The sequence below is a fragment of the Vigna unguiculata genome, chromosome 2 (genome assembly GCF_004118075.2).
Source record: "Vigna unguiculata cultivar IT97K-499-35 chromosome 2, ASM411807v1, whole genome shotgun sequence".
Lineage (NCBI taxonomy): Eukaryota > Viridiplantae > Streptophyta > Magnoliopsida > Fabales > Fabaceae > Vigna > Vigna unguiculata.
In genome coordinates this window covers 974372-998125 of record NC_040280.1, presented here as the reverse complement: position 1 = coordinate 998125, position 23754 = coordinate 974372, and the positions used below count along the sequence as shown (strand labels likewise).

The 23754-nt window shown below is 34.3% G+C and overlaps 2 protein-coding genes across 3 annotated transcripts; one reads left to right on the top strand and one right to left on the bottom strand.

Annotated features, from left to right (window-relative positions):
- Window positions 1–16151: 16151 nt before the first annotated feature.
- Window positions 16152–18469, top strand: LOC114172439. The gene is made up of 3 exons (XM_028056920.1): window positions 16152–16766; window positions 16879–17415; window positions 18079–18469. The coding sequence occupies exons 1-2, from the start codon at window positions 16364–16366 to the stop codon at window positions 17385–17387; spliced, it is 912 nt and encodes a 303-aa protein (XP_027912721.1). The 5' UTR covers window positions 16152–16363; the 3' UTR covers window positions 17388–17415; window positions 18079–18469.
- A 1998-nt stretch (window positions 18470–20467) lies between these two features.
- Window positions 20468–23754, bottom strand: LOC114172988 (putative pentatricopeptide repeat-containing protein At5g13230, mitochondrial). 2 transcript variants are annotated; one of them, XM_028057169.1, is made up of 3 exons: window positions 23293–23380; window positions 22731–22819; window positions 20468–22642 (listed from the first exon to the last, which is right to left on the bottom strand). In XM_028057169.1, the coding sequence occupies exons 2-3, from the start codon at window positions 22784–22786 to the stop codon at window positions 20584–20586; spliced, it is 2115 nt and encodes a 704-aa protein (XP_027912970.1). In that variant the 5' UTR covers window positions 22787–22819; window positions 23293–23380; the 3' UTR covers window positions 20468–20583. The 2 variants fall into 2 exon arrangements, with proteins under 2 accessions (XP_027912970.1, XP_027912969.1); XM_028057168.1 differs by lacking the exon at window positions 22731–22819 and having other exon boundaries at window positions 23293–23754.

The window sequence follows — 23754 nt, the reverse complement described above, 5'->3', positions numbered from 1 at the left end:
GTTCGACTATCGTGGGCTTATTGGATGGCAGGAGGGTTTTCATTTTGCTAAGTCTTTAGGAGCAGTCTGATCCGATTACTTCTCCAGTTGATGGATGTCGTCTTTGCCCGTGCACTATCCTAGGTTGGCCGTTCTGTTGTTAGTTTAGGCTTCGTTCCGTTATGAGTTTAAGCTTATGCCGGCCCAAGTCGTGTACTTGGGTTGTTTCCAGCATATACGTAAGGGTCATCATTTATATGGTTAAGTTAACCAGGTCCAGTACAAATTTTAATTGGTAGGTAATTCCTTCATGGGTAATCATATTCGACAAAATTATAAAATTTGCAAGTATTTCCTACAAAATTTGTTGAGGAAAGTGTTTTATATAAAATATTTTGTATGAAATTTGGTAACAATTTCTGCAAATATTTTTTCACAACAAAATTTGTAAGTATTTTCTACGAAAAAAATTTCAAAACAAAATTTACAAGAAATGAGTTTTTTTTATTTGTGTTAATCCCTAGCTTGAATGCCTCATGCTTGATAAAATGCTTGAACAACTATAGTTTTGATTACAGAGTGCCTCAGCTCTTGTCAGTTGTTTCAATGAGATTTCAATTTAATTGCAACAAGGCACCACCTCATTTTTTATTCAACTCAACAATTCAATTGCACCAAAAAATCATCAATCTGCTTGAGAATTCAAAACCATTGATTGAATACACTATAAGAAAATTATTTTTTTAGTGGTGGGTATTTACTGACGTTTAAACAAAATCGACGTTATGCTTAAAAAAAATTTAAGGAGTAAGTAGAGTCGCTTGAAAACCGACGAAAAGTTTGTTAGTTTAATCTATGCCTTTTCTTCTTTCCAGTTACATCAATATCTTCGTCTTTTCCCTGATTTCTTTCTCTTCACAATAGAAGAGTTCATTCTTCGTCTTTGCACTGATTTCTTTTTCTTCACAACAGAAGAACTCATCAATGCAAACCATATCCTCTACACACTAGATTGAAGTTTTCGGAGCCATCTTCTTCCGTTGTTCATAATCGTAAGTATTTTTCCTTTGATTTTTTTCTCCATGTATATTATTTTGAGTTTCAGAAATCCTAATCCTATCTTCAATTTGTTTAACCCTAGCTTGAATTTCCCTCTTTTTCTTTCTTGGCTTAGTTTCCTTCTCCTCATGCGTACTCTCTAAGGTTAAGAGGAACAAGGTGAGTAATGTATTCGTGTTCTATTCTTGAATTAAGACCTTGATGTTTGGAGTTTTTGCTTCTGTTTTTCTGAAACTAGTTCTGAATTTTGATGTTTTATTTTGTAGAAGAAGGATCTCAGTTGGAATGAGAGACTATGTCATCTACCATCAAGTTCAACATTTGGATTGGAATTGCATCAATTGTTTGTTTGGCATTGGTGTAGAGCATTGTGAATTTTATATTGTTCAAGAATTATAGTTCGGGAGGGAAAAAACACACGGTTTAAGATACCTATCAATGCAAGGATTCTGTTTTGATCACTTGGTAATTTAATAATCTTTTTCATATCTGTTTTTAGTTGTTAGCACATTACGTTCAATAATCATAGGTTAAGGAAAGAACAAAGCTTGTTTGCTTGATTATTGGCTTGTGCATTGTCGCCATTTACATGTTAGAATGAACATATTTGCTCTAGAAATAAAGTTTGATTTTTTAACCACATTATTGAAAGTGGATGCATCACCATCCGATCTAGTTGTCAAACCGAGAAAACTACATTATATGAAATCTTAAAATTAATATTGAAAGTGCAGTATGTAAGATCCGCGGAATTTAATTAATTAAATAATTAATTAATTAATAAATTCAGGTAGGTTGTACATTTATGACATTAAATTCTGTTATGTATGATGTGAAAAAGTATTAACTCAAGTGGTTGAAAGTACTTTGATTGTGTGAGAGGACTTGGGTTCGAGTCCTATGTATGCTAATTGTGTGTATTTTTGTTATTAATGTTTTAATAGTATGTTAGGCCACATTTGTGTATGAGATAATGCTTGAATTGTGTGGCAGCTACAGGGCTGAGAAACAATCAAGTCATGGTCCTTGAAAAGCAATAAAACCCAAATTTAATTATATTCCTGTTTTTTTTATTAACCAATTAGTAAGACCTATAAAAGGAAAAATTTGATAGGAGAATAAGGTTTTGGAAGTCTATTTTCTGAGAGTTTAGAGGGAGGACGAAATTTGAGAGTGAAAGGAGAATTGGGAGTGAGGTAGATAGGGGAAACGGAAGTGGTGGCACGGTCAGTCCTTGGTGATCGAAGGAATCCTTCAATTTCAAGTTTTAAGCGGGGAAACATCAGGTTAGGGGAGCTGAGCCGAATTTCCATGTTTATATTGTTGTTTTGTATGATCTGTGATGGAATTGTGTTCTGAATTTCGTGCTACATCTGAGGGAATTAGGGGTTATGGGTTTTGGTACTGTTTATTGAACTTTGGCCAAAAAGCATGAAAATAATGGGGTTATGCACTGTCTATTTCGTGGTTATGCAAATTTGGGCTGCTGGGGGTCTATTTTAGTGTTCAATTATGCGCGTATGACTAATGGGATTGTGATGAATGAAATGGTATGGATTTGAAGTATATTTTGGGTGGATTTGTTGCTTTTGTGTGCGCGAAACAGTGCTAGAGTCTGCATGTCTCGCTCAGGCGAGCCAGACTCGCCTAAGCGAAATATGCAGGGACTCGAAACCCTTCTCTGTTCGACCATCTCGCTCAGGCGGGGTGTGTTGGTCTTGGGCGACAGTTCGTCTCGCTTAGGCGAGTATGCCTCGCCCAAGCGAGAATTCGTGTGCATTTGTGTGGTTTGATTGAACAACTCGCGCAGGCGAGGTTGATTATGGTCTTGAGCGGGAGTATGTCTCGCCCAGGCGAGACTTCGAGGGCGGGTTATGCTGTTGAATTGAACTCGTCGCTTGGATGAGATGAATTATGATTCTGGGCGAGCGAGGGTCTCGCCCAAGCGAGGGTGAGCTCGCTTAAGCGAGAGTACGTGTACTGCAGAGCTTCAAGAGGCTCGCCCAAGCTAGTGGATCTAGCTTAAGCGAGATAGGCTGGATTGGTGGAACAAAGGATATTGACCTAAGTGAGCAAGGGTGTTAGTGAGTGTTCAAGACCTGAGTTATTGTTGTACTGAAGGAAATTGTAATGCGTGGTCCATAAGGCTTCTAAGGTAATCCTAATGGTGGGCTTGCTGGTGTTCCATGGGTTGTGTCCCGGAACGTATCCTTGAGTTGTGGCTCGGGATAGGGGTTAAGCACGTGGCATTCTATGGGTTGTGGCCCGAAATGACTTCCCTTGAGTTGTGGCTCAGGATAGCGGATGAAGTCGAGCAACCTTTAGTTGTGGCTCGGGTTGGCGAGTGTGCCGGTGTGAGTGTGCTGGTTGTTGCCAGTACGGATGGGTCCAGATGGATTGGCCTCTTCAGTGGTTGCTGATGAGTTTGGTAGTCCTGGGACGTTACGGACTATGTTCGTACTTGAGAACTCTACCTGGCATTACGGTATGTGATCCGTAGCATGGTTTCTGCACGTGCTCTGTCGGTTGTGGCCGTAGGTTTTGCAGCAAGGCACCTTGAGATACTCAATAGAAATGTAGAACATTGCTAACATAGTTGTGGCCATGAGAAGAAATGGGAACGAGGTTTCCTGATGTACCTACTACACGTGGTGGTGGCCATGTGGAGGGAAGGTAACGAGACTTCCACTAGATGCATCGGTGTTCATGGTGGTGGCCATGTGATGGAAATGGTGTAAGGTTCTATGGGAAAAGAAAGGATATTTTATATGGTTGTGGCCACGCGGTATAAAGAAAGAGTTGTGTTATTGTTATATTTTTTTGAATTGGTTATACATGTATATGTATGTTAGGTATATTTTTTTGTGTTTCAACTGTTAGCTCACCCTATCTGCTTGTGTTTGGCAATGATCGTGTATGCGGTACACGTGAGCAGGTGATGATGCAGGTGGAGCTGGTGAGGCTTAGCTGCGGAGAGGGGATGATTATGGGAATTTTTATGTTCACATTTTTGTTATTCTACTTTAAAATATGATGTAAAGGCTCATGGCCTACTTTACTAAATTTACGGTTTATATTTATGGACTTATTAGTAATTTAATGAAGTTTTACATTTTTCATGTTTTGAGAAACGAGGTATTATTATTAAGTGAGGTTTTAATAAATGATGCCGATGTATTATTTCTATTTTATTTTTATTAAATTCGTAATATCCGGACTGGATGTTACATAGGATGATAAATGTAGAAATCTTAAATGCATATAAATGGTTTACTAACACAATATCAAACTAGTAAATGCATATGAATGGTTTAATATGTATAGAAAGTATACCCAATTTGATCTTTATAAAACAAATTAGTACTTTGGCGGGTAACGAAACACCAAGTGACTTGTGTATGAAACCTTTTTTTTACTATAGCCATCATAGGATTGAGACTTTTGCTTTTTGCGTTTCTCATTGGAAACATTCAGAACTTTCTTCAAGGTCTTGGACGGAGGTAAAACTTACCTTATACTGCAACTTTTGAGCAAAACTTGATGATCAAGTGCTAATGTGTTTGGTGTTGTACCATGCTTGATTTTTTTTCTTCATTCTCTTTTATAAGAGGTTAGCAATGCAACTTAGACTCGATGATGTTGAGCAATGGATGAGTCATAGGCGTTTACCAGAATACCTCAGAAGGTATAATATTTTCCCATTTTTTTCATGAATTATTATTTTACACACATGTACATCATTCTAGTGTTAATAATCTAATTTTTATGACTTATGTAGGTCTTCTGATGATGGAACTTATAGAATACGATATGCGAGGAACTCACACAATCCCCGAATATATGTGCCTCGACCTCTAGATGCTATAAATGGTCAATTAATTGCTTCTACTTCTGTTAATAGATCAGGTCTGGAATAGAAAGTGGCTGAATTTTGCATTTTTTACCATGTTAAATTTGATATGGTGGTACAATCTATTAAGTTTTTAAGTTGGATCAATTATATTCTCTTAAAATCTAAATGGAATATAAAAAAAATATCTTTATATATTTCAACATGTTTTTTAAATAAATAGTACACATGGAATAGTGGATGGAATTATCAAATCTTATTGAAGTCAAACTGTCCGAGTTTAGACATACAAATGGATGACTTGTTACTTAAACCTTCCAGATCAGTAGTCTGACCTACTGACTAAAATAATTACCTTTGTGTTATTAGGTTATTATTGATTGAGGAATGGTCCACTAGCTAGTTTACCATCCTCAAGCAATGGTCAACAAATATCAAGTACTTTATTGTACATATAATGCAAATGGAACTATTTTTGTTACTGGTAGCTTTGATACTTTTGCTAGGGTAGGTTTATTGGCGTACTCTTCACAAATTTCCTATTTTCTCTCAAGAATACTATTAGCTTATTTAATATCGCTTCTATGCAATGTTGAAAATTATTATTATTTGCAAGTGTGGAGTGCGTTGAAGCCCAACACTAATGACCCAGAACAACCAATAAATGAGATAGATTTATTATGTGGTTATGAAAATGATGTTAATTATGTACAATTTAAGTTAGACATCCTGGTTAGATCTACACTTGTTTGTTTTGCTTTGTAATGATCCTTATTATCTTTTGCTATTCCGCATGCAGTTGTTGCTCTATGGCTTCAAAAAAATTTAACATTTGACCCCTTGAAAGAAGAAAATACACTGAAGTTTCAAAATTTTTGGTATATCTAGCGCTTGTTATAATATTTTTTATCCTGGTTGGTTTTATTTAATGTAAAAACTGTATCCCTTCTCTCATTACTAAATATTTCAGGTCTTATCATGATAACATAATTACATGCTCTCGTGAAGGAAGTGCAATTATATGGGTTTCCAGATCACGTAAATCTCATGTGAGCTCCTTTAATTGGATTACCATTGAATTTTGGTATATTTTTATTCTTAAAGGAATTTTCTTTTCTAAAATTGTTTTGGGGATCTGTGGCAGTGGAGGTTCATTTTCCTCCTTTGCTTTCCATGTTAAATATACTTTTCTCTTCTATTTCAGGAAAAGTATGACGTTGAACTCGTGCATATCATTTAAAAGTGCCAACACCATCCCTGCCTCCCTAACCTCCTGAGGTGGTCCAAGGCACATCTCGTGATATCAATATGATTATATGATGTTAATAACTTTACTAGAGAGTAAGGCTACCATTAAAATTTTTAAATTCATGGATTACATTTATTGGCAGTTATAACTGTCGCTAAATTTTCAAATTTTTTAAATTTACCGGCAGTTATAACTGCCACCAAATTTTTTAAATTCGTAGACTTAGCGGCAGTTATAACTGCCACTAAGTATTTAATTTAATATAATTAGAAAAAATTAGAGGTAGTTAAAACCGACTTTATCAATTTTAATGGCGGTTATTTTAGCGATTACAATAAATCGACGATTAAATAATATTGTGGCGCTAAATTTTGTGGCCGTTAATTAACTAACGGGAGAAAAAATAGTGGCGATTATAATCGCCACTAAATAATATATTAAACTGGCTTTAAAATTTTAGTAGTGATAATCTTCAAAATCACCCACTAATTAAACCATCATCAATTGCACTAGCTAAAGGAAAGATCTTAAATACTCCAAGAATTTGATCACTTCAAGCTTATTTTAAATTGAATCATTTACACTATTTCGATCATTAAGTCATCGATCAGAATTGATAACAATATAATGGCGGATAGTCAAATAATAACCTTACAAGTATTTTTAGTGCGTAAAAATGTTAAATGTTTTCTTTTTATTTTTTTATTTAAGGATTAAGTATATTTTTAATTCTTGAAATTTGACGCAAAATTGAGATTCATCTTTATTTCAAACTTGATATATTTTGATTCTTAAACTTTAAAAATGAATTGATATACTTCTTTTAACCCGAATATATTAAAATTTTCATAATAAATCTTATTTGTCTATATTTCTTAAGGTGTAATTTTTTTTATCATAAGTTCAATGTGACTTTTCATGTTTTATTCACATTATTTTTTTTATTTTCATTTATTTTAATGAAGTTTTCATGTGATTTTTTTTTCAACAAAGAATGAATAAATTAAAGAAGAACACTTATAGGGTGTTCTAACCCTTCTACAAAAAGATCAATAACATGTATAAAATGATGCAAAAGCTTGACATCGAAACCTTTCAAGACATGACAGTCAATAACTAGAGATCCATCAAAGATTAAAAAGATCCTAAAAAGATGCACATGACACTAAAACAGTAGCCACAAACTTGTTCTGCTGCTCCAAAATACACAACCAAAAATAGAGACAGAAAGACCCTACACATGAATAGTTATAGACAAAAATTTTCATGTGAATATAAGATCAAAGTTTAATGATATTTACCATGAGCTTATTTGAAAACTCATATTTTTATTTTACTCTTTATAATATAATGATTGTTAACTGCTATTTTAGATTTATTGAATAAAACTGCTATCTTTTTTGTTTTTTATCATATCTGTAAAAATATATTTAACTTTATTAACGAATAAAAGTTTATTTTACATGTGAACTTAATCAATTTATAAATATTAATAATTTATATTATAATACAAATGTTTCAAAAATACTGAAAATCATGTGTGACAACACTGTATTTATGCTAGTATCAATAAGAATATGAGATCTTTAACCACGAACTAAATATATTATATAAAAATCAATGTCTACAAATAGTTAGATAATGATCCAACAGGTAACTTAATATGCACAATAATGATGTGGCGAATCTAACACAAGTGGTGTATGAATAATATAAAAGAAATGCTGTAAAATTAATCTAATTAATCAATTCAATCTACAATAATTGACATGTTTTTAACTGGTGAGATAAAGAAAGAGGAATCTAGGTTGAACTAGATGAATGAGGTATCTAGATTGCTATTGCTCTTTCAAGCTGCATCTTCCTGCATTTATTATATAATTAATCTATTGTTTCAGCTTTGAATTTCGTTAATCAGCATAGTAGTAAGTATTTTGTTTCCACAATTCAAACGTTTAAAATATTCTACCTTAAAAGATTTATCTGGAAGAAACATAAATATAGCTGAGTTAGGTAACGAATTTTCGTTCCCCAATAGGGTTAAGTGTTATTAAGTATACAAAACAAAAAGTGACAACATAGCAAAATATGGTGGAATTTTCACCGTATAAAAATGGTGGAAAAGTTGTTGTGGTGCTAAAAGTCTTAAAGATTAAAGATAGGAATACCGAATACGTATCTCAAGTTTTTGAACCTTTTTCTATTTGGTTTGTGGATTTCTCGAAGCCAGCATGGGAAAAAGCAAATTAATGTACGAATAATATAAATGGGAATCACTTGCAACACTCAAACAAACAATAATTGGGAATCACTTTCAGTGACACTTAGTCAAGTGATTGAAAGGAGCATCTAATAATTCTTCAAATATATATATATATGGAATACAACTCACAAAATTAACTGTATTAAACCGTATAATGGATGCAAATTAATCAATTGCTTAATTAGATTTTTCAGAAGTGTACTTTAAATTTAAAATTATTTTATAAAATTATTAAAGTAGAGCTTATATTTATTTATATATTATAATTTGGATATACATAGAATCTATAAATACATTTCTTTTTATATGATTATTAGAACGTTTACGATAAGAATATCAATCGTAAAAATAAAAGAGGTTCGATAAGTAACTCAACTAATTTTATTAGAATAAGTTTTTTATAATTCTAATACTTTTTAGAAAGTAAAATTTACATTTCATTCGATCTATAGATTTACATTCATCTATATTTATATTTTATTATTTTCTCTAATTAAGGTGAATCTTCAAATATAATATAAAAAGGAAAAATCAGTTTACCAAAGTACCTAATTTTATCTTGAAATCAAATGACACATTCAATTGCTTCAAAGAAAATCTTGACTTTGGTGGCAGGGTATCGAATTTTTTTTCATCTCATTTCAACAACTTCGTAGAAATCTCAATTTATTGGCCCCCACTTCGCACCAAAACCAGATGTTCTAATGCTGGCTTTCCAAGAAACATATATATAATTAAAAATGAGTTTGTTTGCGTAAAATAATTTACAAAATAAATTAATAAAAAATCATTATCGATATGATTTATAACCTGTTAAAACTAAAAAACATACATTATGTGATGGTTTGTGATTAAATTTACACTATCAGGGTATGGATTATTTTATTGGTTAAAAATATATTAGTTTAAAATTAATTATAGCTGTAGAGATACTCAAACTGAACTTCCTCAAACAATTATAATTTTATAACGTATGGTACATCTACAAAATGGAAAAGGTATTTATCATGTTTCAATGTAGAACGCACAATGCGTCGGCTAAATCCACGAAAAATAGACTATTATAAAAAAATTATTTAAAAACAAAATTTATTCCAGCAAACCTTAATAAAACGGGAGCTTTATTAATTTGAGTTGGATGGCAGATGCACAAAATTTAAAAATTGTTGTCATGACATGGCCGACAGATAGGCTCCACAAGTAAATAAACATAGGTTAATTTAGGTGAGAAAATTTTCATAATTAATCCTTTTCCTTCACCGCAAGTTTTCACATGCCTCTTTTCCCCTTGCAGCAAGTCAATTTGCAGAGATTGGGTGAAGAGTGGCGAACTCTTTCGATGAGGGACGCGGCTTGTGCGAGAGAGTATGTGACGACCTTCCTTCACCCTTCAACTTTGTGACAAAATAGATAATTAATTTAGGTCTATGTTATATTTATTTGCATCTCTTGCATTTGCTATACTAAATTTGGCAGATAAAGAAATATATTGCAAACTTCAATTTTATGTTCCCTTATGTAGGAAATATGCCTAGATGTGTGGAAGGGATGGTAGGGTCATCTCGCTGAACCAATCTGGACGTGGAGTGCGAGAGCCATGCATGGTTGTCTTGCCATTCTAGGATGTTTAATTCCTTTATCCTTTCCGTAAGTCGACATCCTAGGTGTAACATCCTAGTAAGATATTACTTAAATAAAATAAAGTAAATAATTTAATTAAATAAAATATCTCATTTATTTTTTAAGCCTTTTCCCAAACACGAGAAAAGTTTCAAAACGTAAATCTAAAGTTCGCGATATAAGACAAAACAACCATATTCGGTCTTTACAATTAAAAAAACTAAAGCAATAAAACCAATACATAGATTACATGAAAGTTTCACATATAAAACAAGTAAATCTTTATAAATTCTCCTGCTCTCGCACTCCATCACTACATATTTCATGGCTCACCTGTTACATCATCTGCTCCCAAATAACACATTATTCGATCATCACCACATACAAACCGATAGGGTGAGATATGCGCATAGATGAAAATAAATATGAAATACACCCACCCAAATATCTCGTAATTATTTAACTTTTAAAACAATGAAATACCCATTTTCTCACACTCATAACCTTTATGAGCTTATGCATGTATTCTTATTCATGGGACTTTCTCGTGCTTCCACGAACCTCCTCGCTCGGGGTCCAACCTACGAGCCTATCCCGCTCATAGTCTTGCTCCACAGACTCCCTCGCCCGTAATCTGAACTCCTCGGACCTGGACACGCATACCCGTCTTTCCTACTATGAACTCCCTCGCTCGTAGCATTCCCAAGTTGAGCAGGATATGAACTCCCTCGCTCACTCATCCCAACAAGGGTACCTCCAGTGAACTAAACCGTTCTTGTTTTGCATGCGGTCCACCCTACACGAACTCCTCGCTCATGTTACCAACCAAGCACATCCCAGATCGCCTATGGACTTAGTCCATCAAGCCTAACATCACAAACAAAGTTTCCAGCCGCAATCGTATCCGCTTGACGTTGCCAAAGCGCCGCCGGGTGGAATCCAAGCAAATTGCCTGGCGCACCATTCTGTGCCACCAGGCGCCACTTATGTTCAGTGGCCACTGCCACTATTTTAGATGTCTTCCACCTGGCGGCGCAGGGTGAGCCGCCAGGCGCCATACCAGTAGCGTAGTGCTACTAGTTTTTGGCACATTAATCAGGCCTTAATTGGCCCCCTAACCAACTCATACATAAATTATCATACAATTATACTTAAACAGACCCCAATAATACTCCCATAACAACATTTCAAAGCATTATTAATCATAATTTCACAGTCCAAGCCATACTTATACTTAAATATAATGCAAGTAATCTAGGATTCATTCCTTTTTCCCATTGGCACGTGTTAACTCCCTTTGTAACTCAATATCCCAAAGAAATACATAATTACATTACAAATACACAATTTACCATTCAGTACATAATCCCCTAATTCTTTCATGCATTTGACTTCGTAAGACTCATCCTTATACACACTAACATTTAATTCCATCACATGTTCAATTTTATACGTCCTTTAACAACTATCCCATTTCATGAACAAAGACCCTCGAGCCATAACCCCAAGAACGCAAGTCACAAAGCCACTCAAGATGCCACTGCTCTAACAGGTCGCCTAGCGGCAGTCCAGATGCTGCCAGGCGGTGCGTGACCAGTTGGGTTCTGCCAGATTTCTCCCACACCCAGTGTGACTCGCAAACACTCTGATTTCAATGTCCACCTTCAGGCTGACATGCTTTCACATGCACACAACATCCAGGCTTCATAATCTAATCATGTTATCATCAATTCCACGCAAACAGTGCATCAATCATAAATATCATCCATGTTATTCATTCCCAATCCCAATACGGACCCTAAATCTCAAATTCATGTGAAGGTTTTATGCAATTTTTCCACCAATTAAGCAATTACAGATAATAAACCAAAATACCAATCGTACTCATCTCACGAAAACCAACTCCAAACGTTCCCACATTACTGAAATACCAAAAACCCGAGAGAACTGGGCGAGCTAGTTCGTGTCGCCTAGCGGACAACACCTAGCCGCCAGGCGGTCCATAGAAGAAAACACAAAAAATGGGTTTTGGAGACATGAGTTGCCTGGCAGGCCTTCAACGTCGCCAGGCGGTTTCTGGAGCAACAAGATTCAACAAAACTCCGAAAAACATAACCCATTCATCTAGTATAGCACGAAATCATATAATTGGCATACAATACATAGAATTAAACTCCCCTAACCCTCAATTCCCCCTTCTCTCACCATTCATTTGCCTCATTAATTGTACCTTAATTAGAGTTAATTTGGCCAAAACGAAAATGGTTAATTGTTAAGGGTAATTGCCATTCAATGAATCATAATGAACTATTTTTCAGCTCCCCTTGGCTGCTCCTTCAACTAGGGTTTTCCTTGCCCCTTCACATTCATGCCCAAAACTAAAATTGGCAAAAAAATAGTTTACTTTGTTTGACCAAGGTTTGAATCCACAACCACTCAATCACAAAGTCAATGCACAACCACTCAACCAATTCATGTTTCATGATAATTTATGAAATCCTAAGATTATACCATCAGTCAATATGATCAGGCATACGAAAAATAATAAAAATTAAATAACACACAAATGGCATACATAGGACTCGAACCCAAGTCTTTTCACACAATAAAGTACTCTCAACCACTTGAGCTAGTACTTTTCCACATCACATCACTTAACATTTAATGCCATAAAGGCTCTCACTACCCGCATTTATTAATTAATTATTTACTTAATTAAATTTCACGGGTCTTACACTAGGATTCTTTTATCTCGTCCATAGGTCAACAATCTAGGATGTTTGATTCCACTATACCCCTACACAGCCAGACAACATATGCTCTCTCATTCCCTTACACCCTACAAGCCCACATGCTAGGGTTTCATAAGCTTCTCCACACTTTGGAGTGCCATTTGGTAATCTTTTTCAGACCTTTACTCTATTTACCTCTATTGTCACTTCTACCACTCCAGATGCTTCTATTCAATCTACCCTAACTCATATAGTCTCCATCTAGCTCCTGTAGTCCAAATCCTACCTCATCCTTCTAGATCCTAATTAATGTAATAGTGGATCCCTCCCCATCTATTGAACCTCCTTTGGACCATAATTTACCAACTGAGGAATTGCAATGTGATGAACATGGCAAGGTCATTATTATACCCATTGGTAAAGGGTAAGTGGATTGTGTTATTTCATTTTCATTGTAATTTATGTACTTGATACTAAAAAATGTCTTCGCTTTCGCTTTTTGTGTAGGTGGACACCTAATCACCATGCTAGAGAGGTAAATGGCTAGGCAATAAGGGCACACTTCAAGGGCTCATACCATCATTATAAGGAGGTCCCTGAAGATGTTTAACTTAAATGGTGGACATAGTTTAAGGTAATAGAATATATTTTATATCAATTATGATATTATAGAGCAATTATTACTTATATTTTTCTATTTTTGTAGTCTCATATTACTTAGGCACATAAGCATGATTGGCAGATTCAAAAAATTGTATGAGGCTAAAGTCAGAAAACCCCTTTGTGATATGCTCACCAAAATGAAGAAACCTAGTTGGATGGGTAAACATGCTAAGACTCAATTGCTCAACTATTAGGAGAGTAAAGAATTCAAAGATGTATATTCTTAGAATAAAACAAACAGAGCTTTAGCTACATATGGAATACTACACTCTACAGGACGCAAATCTCACCTTGAGATTGCATTGGGACTGGTAAGTTTTCTTTAACACGTGTATCAATTTTGCTTACATTATTGAACATTCTATATGGTGGATGATATAACCTTACCAATTGCATAAATTTTGTCAAGAGTGCAAACATGGTCGTCCTGTGAATCCATATGACTTATTTCTTGTCACTCACAAGAAAAAGGACGGTGCCTAGGTAGATACACATACACGTGAAACATATGTAGGTTGTCAATAATTGGTTTACTTTTGTTTTTTCTATAAAATTCTAACAATTTTCAAATATTATGAATGAATAGGAGACATATCACCAGCTTGTATAGGACATGGAGTCGAATAGTTCAACAACACATACAACAACAACAACAACAAAGATTCAATGTTGGAAGGATGTTGTTGGAAGGAAAAGTAGAGGCGGAGTTTGTGGCATTGAGAACTTGGTTGCCAACATTCATCATGATGTGTCATCCCTCACTCAACCTCCTACTTTAGCTCGCACAATTCATCCAACATAGGGACAATTGCTTAAGATAGAGTAACTTCAAGAAGAAGTAAAACAAGCCACTGTGAGAACTGGTGAAACTGATAAGAAATATACTCTCGTGCAAGAACAATTGAATTTGATCAAGCGATAGTTAGCTATTGTGTTAGAGAAACATGCTGCAAACACTTCAACAGGCATCAGTCATGTGCATCCACATTATGCTGAAGACTTGAAGATCGTACACCTTTGTTCATGTTCAAATTGTATATACTCATAAACTAGCTTTACATATTAATGTCTTACATTTTTGTTTTTCATTTTACAAGTTTCGGTGTAATCCTTCTCTTCCATTGTGGATTGTGGCTTGGATCTCACTCTTACTAGGTTCATTAGGCTTAGTTTTATAATTTAGACTATAATGACAATGCACTAGACTATTTATAAACATCTTAAACTTTTATTATGGTATTATGTGTTTCTTGGACTTCGATGGATTATGCGCGACCATTATATTTTGATCTCTTAACTATCTAAGTATCAATGTAACTTAATTTTATGTTTGCAATTTCAATTTTGAATGAATTAAATGATATGGTGGACTATAATGAATTGGCTAAAATAGGTTATGGATGTGTAGCAAAATAGATTTTGCATTTCTAAAATCACATTCATTTGTGTGGACTTAGCCGATGCAAAACCGACGCTATCACGTTATATATTAAATAATTATCTCAGTTTGCATCGTCCAAAGTGACGAATGGTGTTTTAAATATTTTTTATATTTCTATCATGCGTGAGCTTGACCGATGCATCTTTTACTGATTATTATATTATTTTTTCCTTTGTGTAGGTTTAGTCGACAATAACTGGGAAGCTATTATTTGTCATCCTTTGACCGACACAAATAACCTTTTGCATCAAGTGGTTTTGACATCCTCACTAGTGCATATTACTATTTTTAACTCGTCTTATATGTCTCGGTTATCCAATAACCGAAGTATATAATGGCGCGGTGATATTTTTATAATTCCAGCAAACTAGGCCTATTTGTTTGGGTCCCTTGTCAAATCCCATTTTGGCTCATGTCATTTGCTACCACATTCTTGTATTGTAGTCCTTATTAAGGATAATTCACAAAATAATGTTAGTGATAGATGTGATTCTCAAAATATTATTATTTCTTAAAAAATATGGTTTTAAATGGAAAGATGTATAATTTTTTTTATTTTATTTTTTTGAATGGATGATGAGGGTGATTGAAAATGATAGGCACATCCACTGTTGAAAAAAGAAACAATAACGTGGGAAAAATATGCGTTTTGGATGAAATCTAGTGTCTATTAAATAAAAATTCTTACGTGGTATGCACACATATTAATTTAAGTATGAGAGTAATTTATTCTTATGCATAAATATAATCGTTTACTTTTGAACGAGAAATTTTCTTAGTTTAATTTCTCCCATTAAGTGATTTATATTGTTATTATTAATTCTAATAAGTTTAAATTTTGATAGTAATAAGTATGAAGATGATATGTCTTAATCTTCAATTAGTATATTTAAATCTTAAATCTTTAATGTGACCCTTTTGAATAAACCTATTTGAGCATAAATAAAATTTAAATTTTTTATCTTATTTAATATAAAATTATCTCAAAATATCAAGTTCTTATTTTTAATATCAAGTTTCAATTAAGAAAAAAAAAGCATTAACATAAATAGAATTACAAGATGTTAATAAAATTATCAATTAAAATAAAAGTAGATAACTTTCTTAATTCAAATGGAATATAAAATAACTTGTCATTCTCAAGAACCAAAACTATATAATTAATTTTTCTTAAAAGAAAAAAGAAACCTTAAAAGTGCAGACATAATATTTTAACAGATAAGCATTAATTGGAGAGGTCCATAGAGAGAAGAAAAAGAGTACAAGTTACAGGGCAGCAGAAGGTGGCAAAAGCACCAAGCGTCATGCGTAAACAAAAATTTCATGTCTCACACACATGCAAGATGCTTTGATGCATGGCATCTTCTTAATGTCAACAATTAGGTCTTTAATTTTCCAAAGACATGAACAGTGCAATTAGCTTTTTGTAGCCAAATTTATACATATAGGTGGGGGCATTTGTTGTGCACCACTCACCAAATTGAAGAGAAAAGGGTCTGATCCATATATGATGATGAAGAGTCTGAGGCAAGTGAAGAAAAGCAAAAGCTATAGGCTTGAAAAGTGTTCACCGGAAATGGAAAAGCACCAATTCACAGCACCCAGTGAGCAATATTACACTGGGTTTGTGACTAAAAAATCACCTCCTCCAGCAGTGGAGTTTCCAACCTCTCCACAACTGATATTTGGGGAGGAAATTGTTCACTTCAGCCACCCTCAGCATCCTCTTTCAATGGTGGATCTCCCTGACCTATTCAACTGTGTAGGCTGCAAGGAATATGGGTCTGGAAAGAGGTTTGTCTGCCAACAATGTGAGTTTCAGATGCATGACTTCTGTGCTTTGGCTCCTACTGCTCTCAAGGCACACCCCTTTCACTCTCAACACTCTCTCTTGTTCCACTCCAAACCAGGTAACCAACACGTTTTTATCTCCTGTAATGTTTTTTTTTTTTTTTTTATCTGGAAGTGTAAGATTTGTGAGAGAATGGTGTAAAACTTGATTGCATGGTAAACGTGTTTCAGGAAAAAGTGGAATGGGAGGGAAAGTGAAGTGCGACGTGTGTGGGAAACCGACGAAGGGCTTCGCCTTCCTCTGCACGGCCTGCGCCTTCCAGATGCATCCATGCTGCGCCATGCTCAACACCGAGATCGACTTCCCTTCCCATCCCCACACTCTCAGGATCCTCCCCGCCACCTCCTCCGCCGCCGTCGACCCCGCCTCCTTCGTCTGCGCCGAGTGCAAGAAGCGCAGGTCCGGCAAGGTCTACCGCTGCACCGTCTGCGACTACCACCTCCACGCCGCCTGCGCTAAGACCAAGATCAACGGCCTCCTCGCCAACGGCATCAGGCCACCGCAGAAGCCCAGCGTCCTCGCCGCCGCCGCCCGCGTTGCCTCCCAGGTGGTCATTGAGTTCATCGGAGGACTCGTGGAGGGCATCGGAGAAAGCGTTGGCGATGTGCTTGTGCAGAACATTGCCAAAGGAAACACTGTTTCTCCCGCTAATGCTAGCCCCAAACCACGTTACAGATAATCAATCCATTACTTTCCCAACAAAAAAAGTATCATTTTTCATTTTTTTCATTTTCTTCTCTCTTATAATTATTTCTGTACAAATTTCTTTAAATACATTTTAAATTATGTCATTAATACAAAACTTTTTATTTAATTTAAGAATAACCCTTTTGTAATATTGTATCTGAATTTTGTTTTTCAATTAATTGATTTTTTAAGATAAGTTATTAAACCACCTTTCTTACACTAAATTGCATAGTTTTTTTTTTGTTTATGTATTTTTTTATTATTATTATGATATGTAGTAAATGACGAATACAAGCGAAATAAAAATAAAAAATATTATTATATATGTGACATTTCTTAATTTAAAATAGGATTAACTTTTAAATTTGTATAAAGTTGATAAACATTTGGCTTTAATCTTTGACTATTAAAATCTTCATTTTTGTCTTTATAGTTACACTGAAACTTTAATTCATGTCTCTAACTTTTAGCGTATAAACATTTGAAACTAGGAGTAAAATATATGATATATAAATATTTGAAATAGGAACGAATTAAAATTCTTTTATCCAATTTATAACAAAAATATGGAGCATTAACTCTTTAAAAAGTGTGACATATCTAATGAAATTTTCATTAACATTATCTGAATAAGAGAAAATGGGTCAAAATTTGTGTTCTGAAATTTCTTTCTACTGTTTCAGGGATGAATCTTTTTCAAGTTTCCTCTGACACGTTTGGGAAAGAAAAAGGGCACACAAGAAATATTTATGCTCCAATATTTGTTTCTCTAGAATGTGTCTCCTCTGAAATGAAAAGTGGAAAAAAGAGAATCTATTCCTAATTTTCTAGATACATTCAATGTAGACTACAATTTCCCTATAGGAAAAAAAATAATTGTATAGTATTGATTGATGCAAATAGTGTTTTATAGTGTTGATTCTATGTATCTTTTGTTGTTGGTTTGTGGAGGGGAGTTCTAAAAGGTGGCTAGGCTAGTGTTTCACATACATTTTTTTTTTTATTGAAGTGATTGTTATATGTATGTAAGTTGTAAGATTTCATATATAAATATTGCATGATTTGGCATTTTTATTATATTTATTTATTCAATAACTTTATTAACTCTTTTTTATAGAGGAAAAATCATTAAAAGAGGTAGTTGTACCTTTACACAAATGATGCTTCACCTAATTAATTAATAGGTTTTCTTAACCCTATCACCAAAAAAAAAATAATTAATCAATACATAAAAACAGAACTCATCAGCACTCATGATAAATCATATATTGTGAGGAGTGACTTTCTATGCAATGTTATACAATGTTATCTCCACGCCAAAGCAAGCATAAATTCTTTGCAAAATACAACAATATGATTACATTTGAAGAATACATGCTCGGTTTGTCTGCTTTTGTTTCTTGGAAAGAAAAATGTCCTTGGTCCATTCAGTGGTAGGATTCCCCTTTAGGACAAATTGACCTTTCATGGAACTCTGTCTTCAAATACCTTCCATGCAAGTCTTGTCACTTTCATTGCAAACAGTTGCATATGGCCAACATTCCTACTTCTAAATGCATTCTCCCTTTAGAGATTTTAGAAAGTAAACGTAAGTCTTTTAAGAGACTCTAATCATCTCAGTTAGTGAGACTACGTTTACTTTAGGTTTAATAATCCCCTTTTAAATTATAATTTAGATTTATCTATATGTGAAATTTTCAACACACCATTAAATTTAAGCATTAAAAGAATTTGATAACTGATGATATAATATGTCCAAATCTTGACTAAAATAATCTCTGAATAACTCTCATACCATACATATATTCCACTATTTTAATAGTTTTTAACTAATTTTACTAATCCTTGCTGTACACAAGGTCAACCTAGTTGATAAGCAATTAATTATTTTAAGTATGTAGATAGATGTTTGTTTCTTGATTGTATGTAGGAAAAAGATTGGTTATTAAAAGAGGTAAAACTCTCTTTAATGATTTCTACAATATAAATAATTAGTCTCATGTTTTTCAAATATATGGAATTTTTAGGAAAAGAAATAATTGTTGATCGCTTAGCTCTACTGTGAAGTTAATCCAATGTTTTTTATTTATCGATTTCTTTCCAATTCAAGCAATTATGTGAATTACTTGAAGTTGTGTGGCTACTACAAAATAAGTTTTTTGCGCATATTTTTAAGGGTGTTTGAATAACTGTTTCAATAGAAAAACAGGAGATATTTTAATAAATTAAAAAATCAAATTGATTATCAAATAATTGATTTATAGTAAAGTCATACTTATTATAATTTTAAATCACTTAACTATATAAAAACTTATACCTTGAAAGTAAAACCTTTATGCATAACATATATTGAAGCAAATTATATACATCAGGTGTTTTATGTATAAAAGTACGTCTAACTTTTCTAAAGTATAAGGCACTTTAAATAAAATAGAAAATAACAACACCATCAACAATAATAATAATTTTACCATATACCACGTCAAAACGTTAATTAAAAAATCATTAATTAAAATAATATTTTAAGTAAGTATTAAAAAGTAATTCTAAATTATCAAACCTCGTTTAACATCTATTGTTAGAAGAAATTTATTATAGGGTTGCTAGCCTTTGACAAAGTTAAAAAAGACTACTAACTTTGCTAGACGCTGACTTTGCATACCACGCAATGGTGTGGTTGGCGAACTGATAAAAATATACAAAACACAATTTAAAACATTCACCCAAATTTGTATATATTTTATTTAATTATTGCTTGAACTTGCACAAGTTTCACAACGAGAGACGCTACAGAAAAAATCTCAATCCTACTGGTTGAATGTAATAATTCTGCATAATGCACAGAAGACAACAACATGAAGTGTATTCACCCATATATATATATATATATATATATATATATATATATATATATATATATATATATATATATATATATATATATATATATATATATATATATAATATATATATATATATATATATATATATATATATATATATATATATATATATATATATATATATATATATATATATATATATATATATATATAAAAATAGAATGTTAACTAAAAGATAAAACTACTCTAAGAGATAAACTAATGTTGTCTAAAAGACAAAATTGATCTTACTTAGAGATTAAAGATATATCTAATCACTCTCTAAACGCTGCTTGACTACGCCAGTTACCAGTAGTCACCACAGGAGCAAATGCCATGCTGAAAATGATGGAACCGGTTTATATCTCTGATAACAATTTCTCGCTTCACAATTTTTGATATCAACTTTATAACAGTGTGACAATCTACACAAATCCGAAGATTTTTAATGATACGAATAGAACATACAGGTGGAATATGTATCAGTCCATAAGCCAGTGCCAGTCTTTCACTGTGTGCCCACAAGAGACGTTCCTTTTCATCATCCTCCACATTAAGAAGAACAACACTGCAATCAGGAACATACCCTGCATCCCTGCTTTTCTTGTTTAACCATTCAAGCATTGCATGTATTAGTTTAATGTCGAGATGAGAGGTGTCTCCGACAGTGAAATAATGAACTACACCTTGGTTCTCAACCCAGCTTAATCCTGGTTCCTTTTTCACTTTTATCCTTTTCATGTTTTTTCTAACAGAAGCAACTCTGTCCCATCTCTTTTCAGTGGCATACATGTTTGACAGAAGTACATGAGTTGCATCATCATGGGGCTCCATCTCAAGTACGTGCTGAGCACAAACCTTACCTAGATCAAGATTCTTATGTATAACACAAGCACCAAGCAGTGCACGCCACACCATAACACTGGGCTGAAATGGAATTTCTCCAAGGAGGTTCATTGCTTCCTCAAATTGACCTAATCTTCCAAGAAGCCAAACCATGCAAGTATAATGTTCTATGCATGGTTCAATGCCATAGTCCTGTAACATTGACCCAAAATGAGTTCGTCCTTTGTCTAACAACCCTGCATTGCTACATGCAGAAAGCACACCAACGAAAGTGAGTTTATTTGGTTTACAATTGGTCTTTTGCATCATGTCAAATAAGTTTAGAGCCTCCATACTCAACCCATGCATAGAATATCCACAGATTATAGCATTCCACGAAACTTCATTTCGTTTATTCATCTTATCAAATGTTAGCCGAGCATCATCAATTCTACCACACTTAGCATACATGTCTATCAAAGAATTTGCAACTACACTATCCTTGTTATACATGGTTTTGATGGTTAAGGAATGAATTTGACGCCCTGGCTCTAAAGAAACTAAACTGGCAGAGGCACGCAAAACACTTGAGTATGTCACTTCTGTTGGCTGTATATCATATCCAAGCATATTTGAAAATAAATTTAAGGCTTTCTCCCCATCCCCTAACTGAACATAACCAACAATTATAGTATTCCAAGTTACCTCGTTTTTCTCTTCCGACCAAATGAATAATTTCACGGAGTTTTCAATTTCACCACACTTGGCGTAAACATCCATGAGGGCATTTGACACAAACACATTTGAGTCAAGACCAACTTTCAGTACAGAAGAATGAATTTGCTTTCCCAAATTCAACGAAACCAGAGATGCACAAGCTTGCAGCACGCTAGCAAAAGTAAAATTATTAGGGAGAACAGATGATTGCCTCAATCGACAAAACAACTCCAAAGCCTCCCTACTTTTTTCACTTTGAGCATACCGAGCAATCATGAGACTCCATGGAATAAGATCATCTTTGGGCATTTCCTCGAAAAGCTGCTGCGCCTCAGCAATCTCTCCAGATTTGGCATACAGTTCAAGCAGTGCAGTGCCAACATAAAGATCCCTATCATAACATGCTTTCAAAGCACATCCATGAACACTTTTCCCAACCTCAAATGCTTCTAAACCATGACAGGACTTAAGCGCAGCAGAAATGGTAAAATTGTTTGGTGTGTACCCCATAGTCCTCATCTGGCAGAAAAGTAGCAATGCATCCTCATGGCAATAGTTCTCAGCATAGCAAGCTACCATTCCAGTCCAAGATACCATGTCCTTACAACAAATGCCATCAAAAACTGCACGTGCAGCATCAACATTTCCACAGACAGCATAGGCACTAAGTAGTGCAGTCCCAACATACGCATCAGAGTGATGACCAAGCTTATAAACGTATGCATGCACACTCCAAGATGTATCAGCCAACTCCATTCTCATCAGCAACTTGAGAAGTGTCGTGAAAACAAACTGGTTCACCTCGTATCCTTCTCTGAACAACCTGTGTTCACCAATTGGATTGAATCATCTTCGAAGCAAAATCCTCCACATTCAATCACTTCAGTTTTCTTAATATCTAATTGGCTTACCTTAAATTTAAATTTGATCCAAGCCAAGGACTAATCCTTGAGATATTACGACTCATTTAAGGGGTTAACCTCTCCCAACAAATGTTTTCCTATACACACATACCAGAGATCAAACCAGACCAACCATATCACTCAAAGCATCTCATCGTCTATAAGTAATTATATATCAAATAGTAGTGTAAATCCTTACAAATAAACTTATCCAGTTTGATAATGATATTCATAGTCACACTCAAATAATTACCAAAAGTTATCTATAATTAAATATATTTTCATAAAAAATATAAATTGCGACGAAAATTTAAAAATGAAAACATGAATGACATAAACTCAGGAGTGATTCTGTGAGCCATCAACAAATCAACGATAATTCACACAAATAACATGGATTAAAAAAAAAATCTGAAATCCGATGCAGTAAAAAGGAAGTTCCCGTTTTAGCGTTTGTGAGGTCCTTTATTTTTAATTGGATTAATTTACAAAGGACCCAACTAGCAAGCAGCAAACTTCCTAATAGGTTACTAACTAACTAACCAGCAGCTGGAATTGTGAAGACGCGTACCTGAGAAGCAAGTGAAGGGCGTGATGAAATTGGCCTGAACTGGAGAAGCCATGAGCCAAGGTGACGAAAGAGGCAGTGTTAATGAGGGGCATTTCGTCGAACAGTTTGGAGGCATCCTCTAAGGAGTTGAAATTAACGTAGGTGTTGAGAAGAACGTTTTGGGCGAACAGGTCCAAACGGGCGCCTCGCTTGAGAATGTGGCAGTGGAGGCTCTTCCCTGAGTTGGGGTTGCGATTTTGGATAGCTTGTTGGAGCATGGTGGCGTAGGAATAGGAATCCAACGCATCTTGGTGATGAAAATGAGTGGAATAGAAGCATTGAGTGATGGTTTTGGCTTTGCCATGTAGCGCTACAAGCCTCAATAGCTTTGTATCATACACTGTTCTGATCATGAGAACTCTGTAGCTTCTTCTATGATACTTCACTCATCCTCCATTTCTTTTCTTTTTCCTCCCTTCTCGC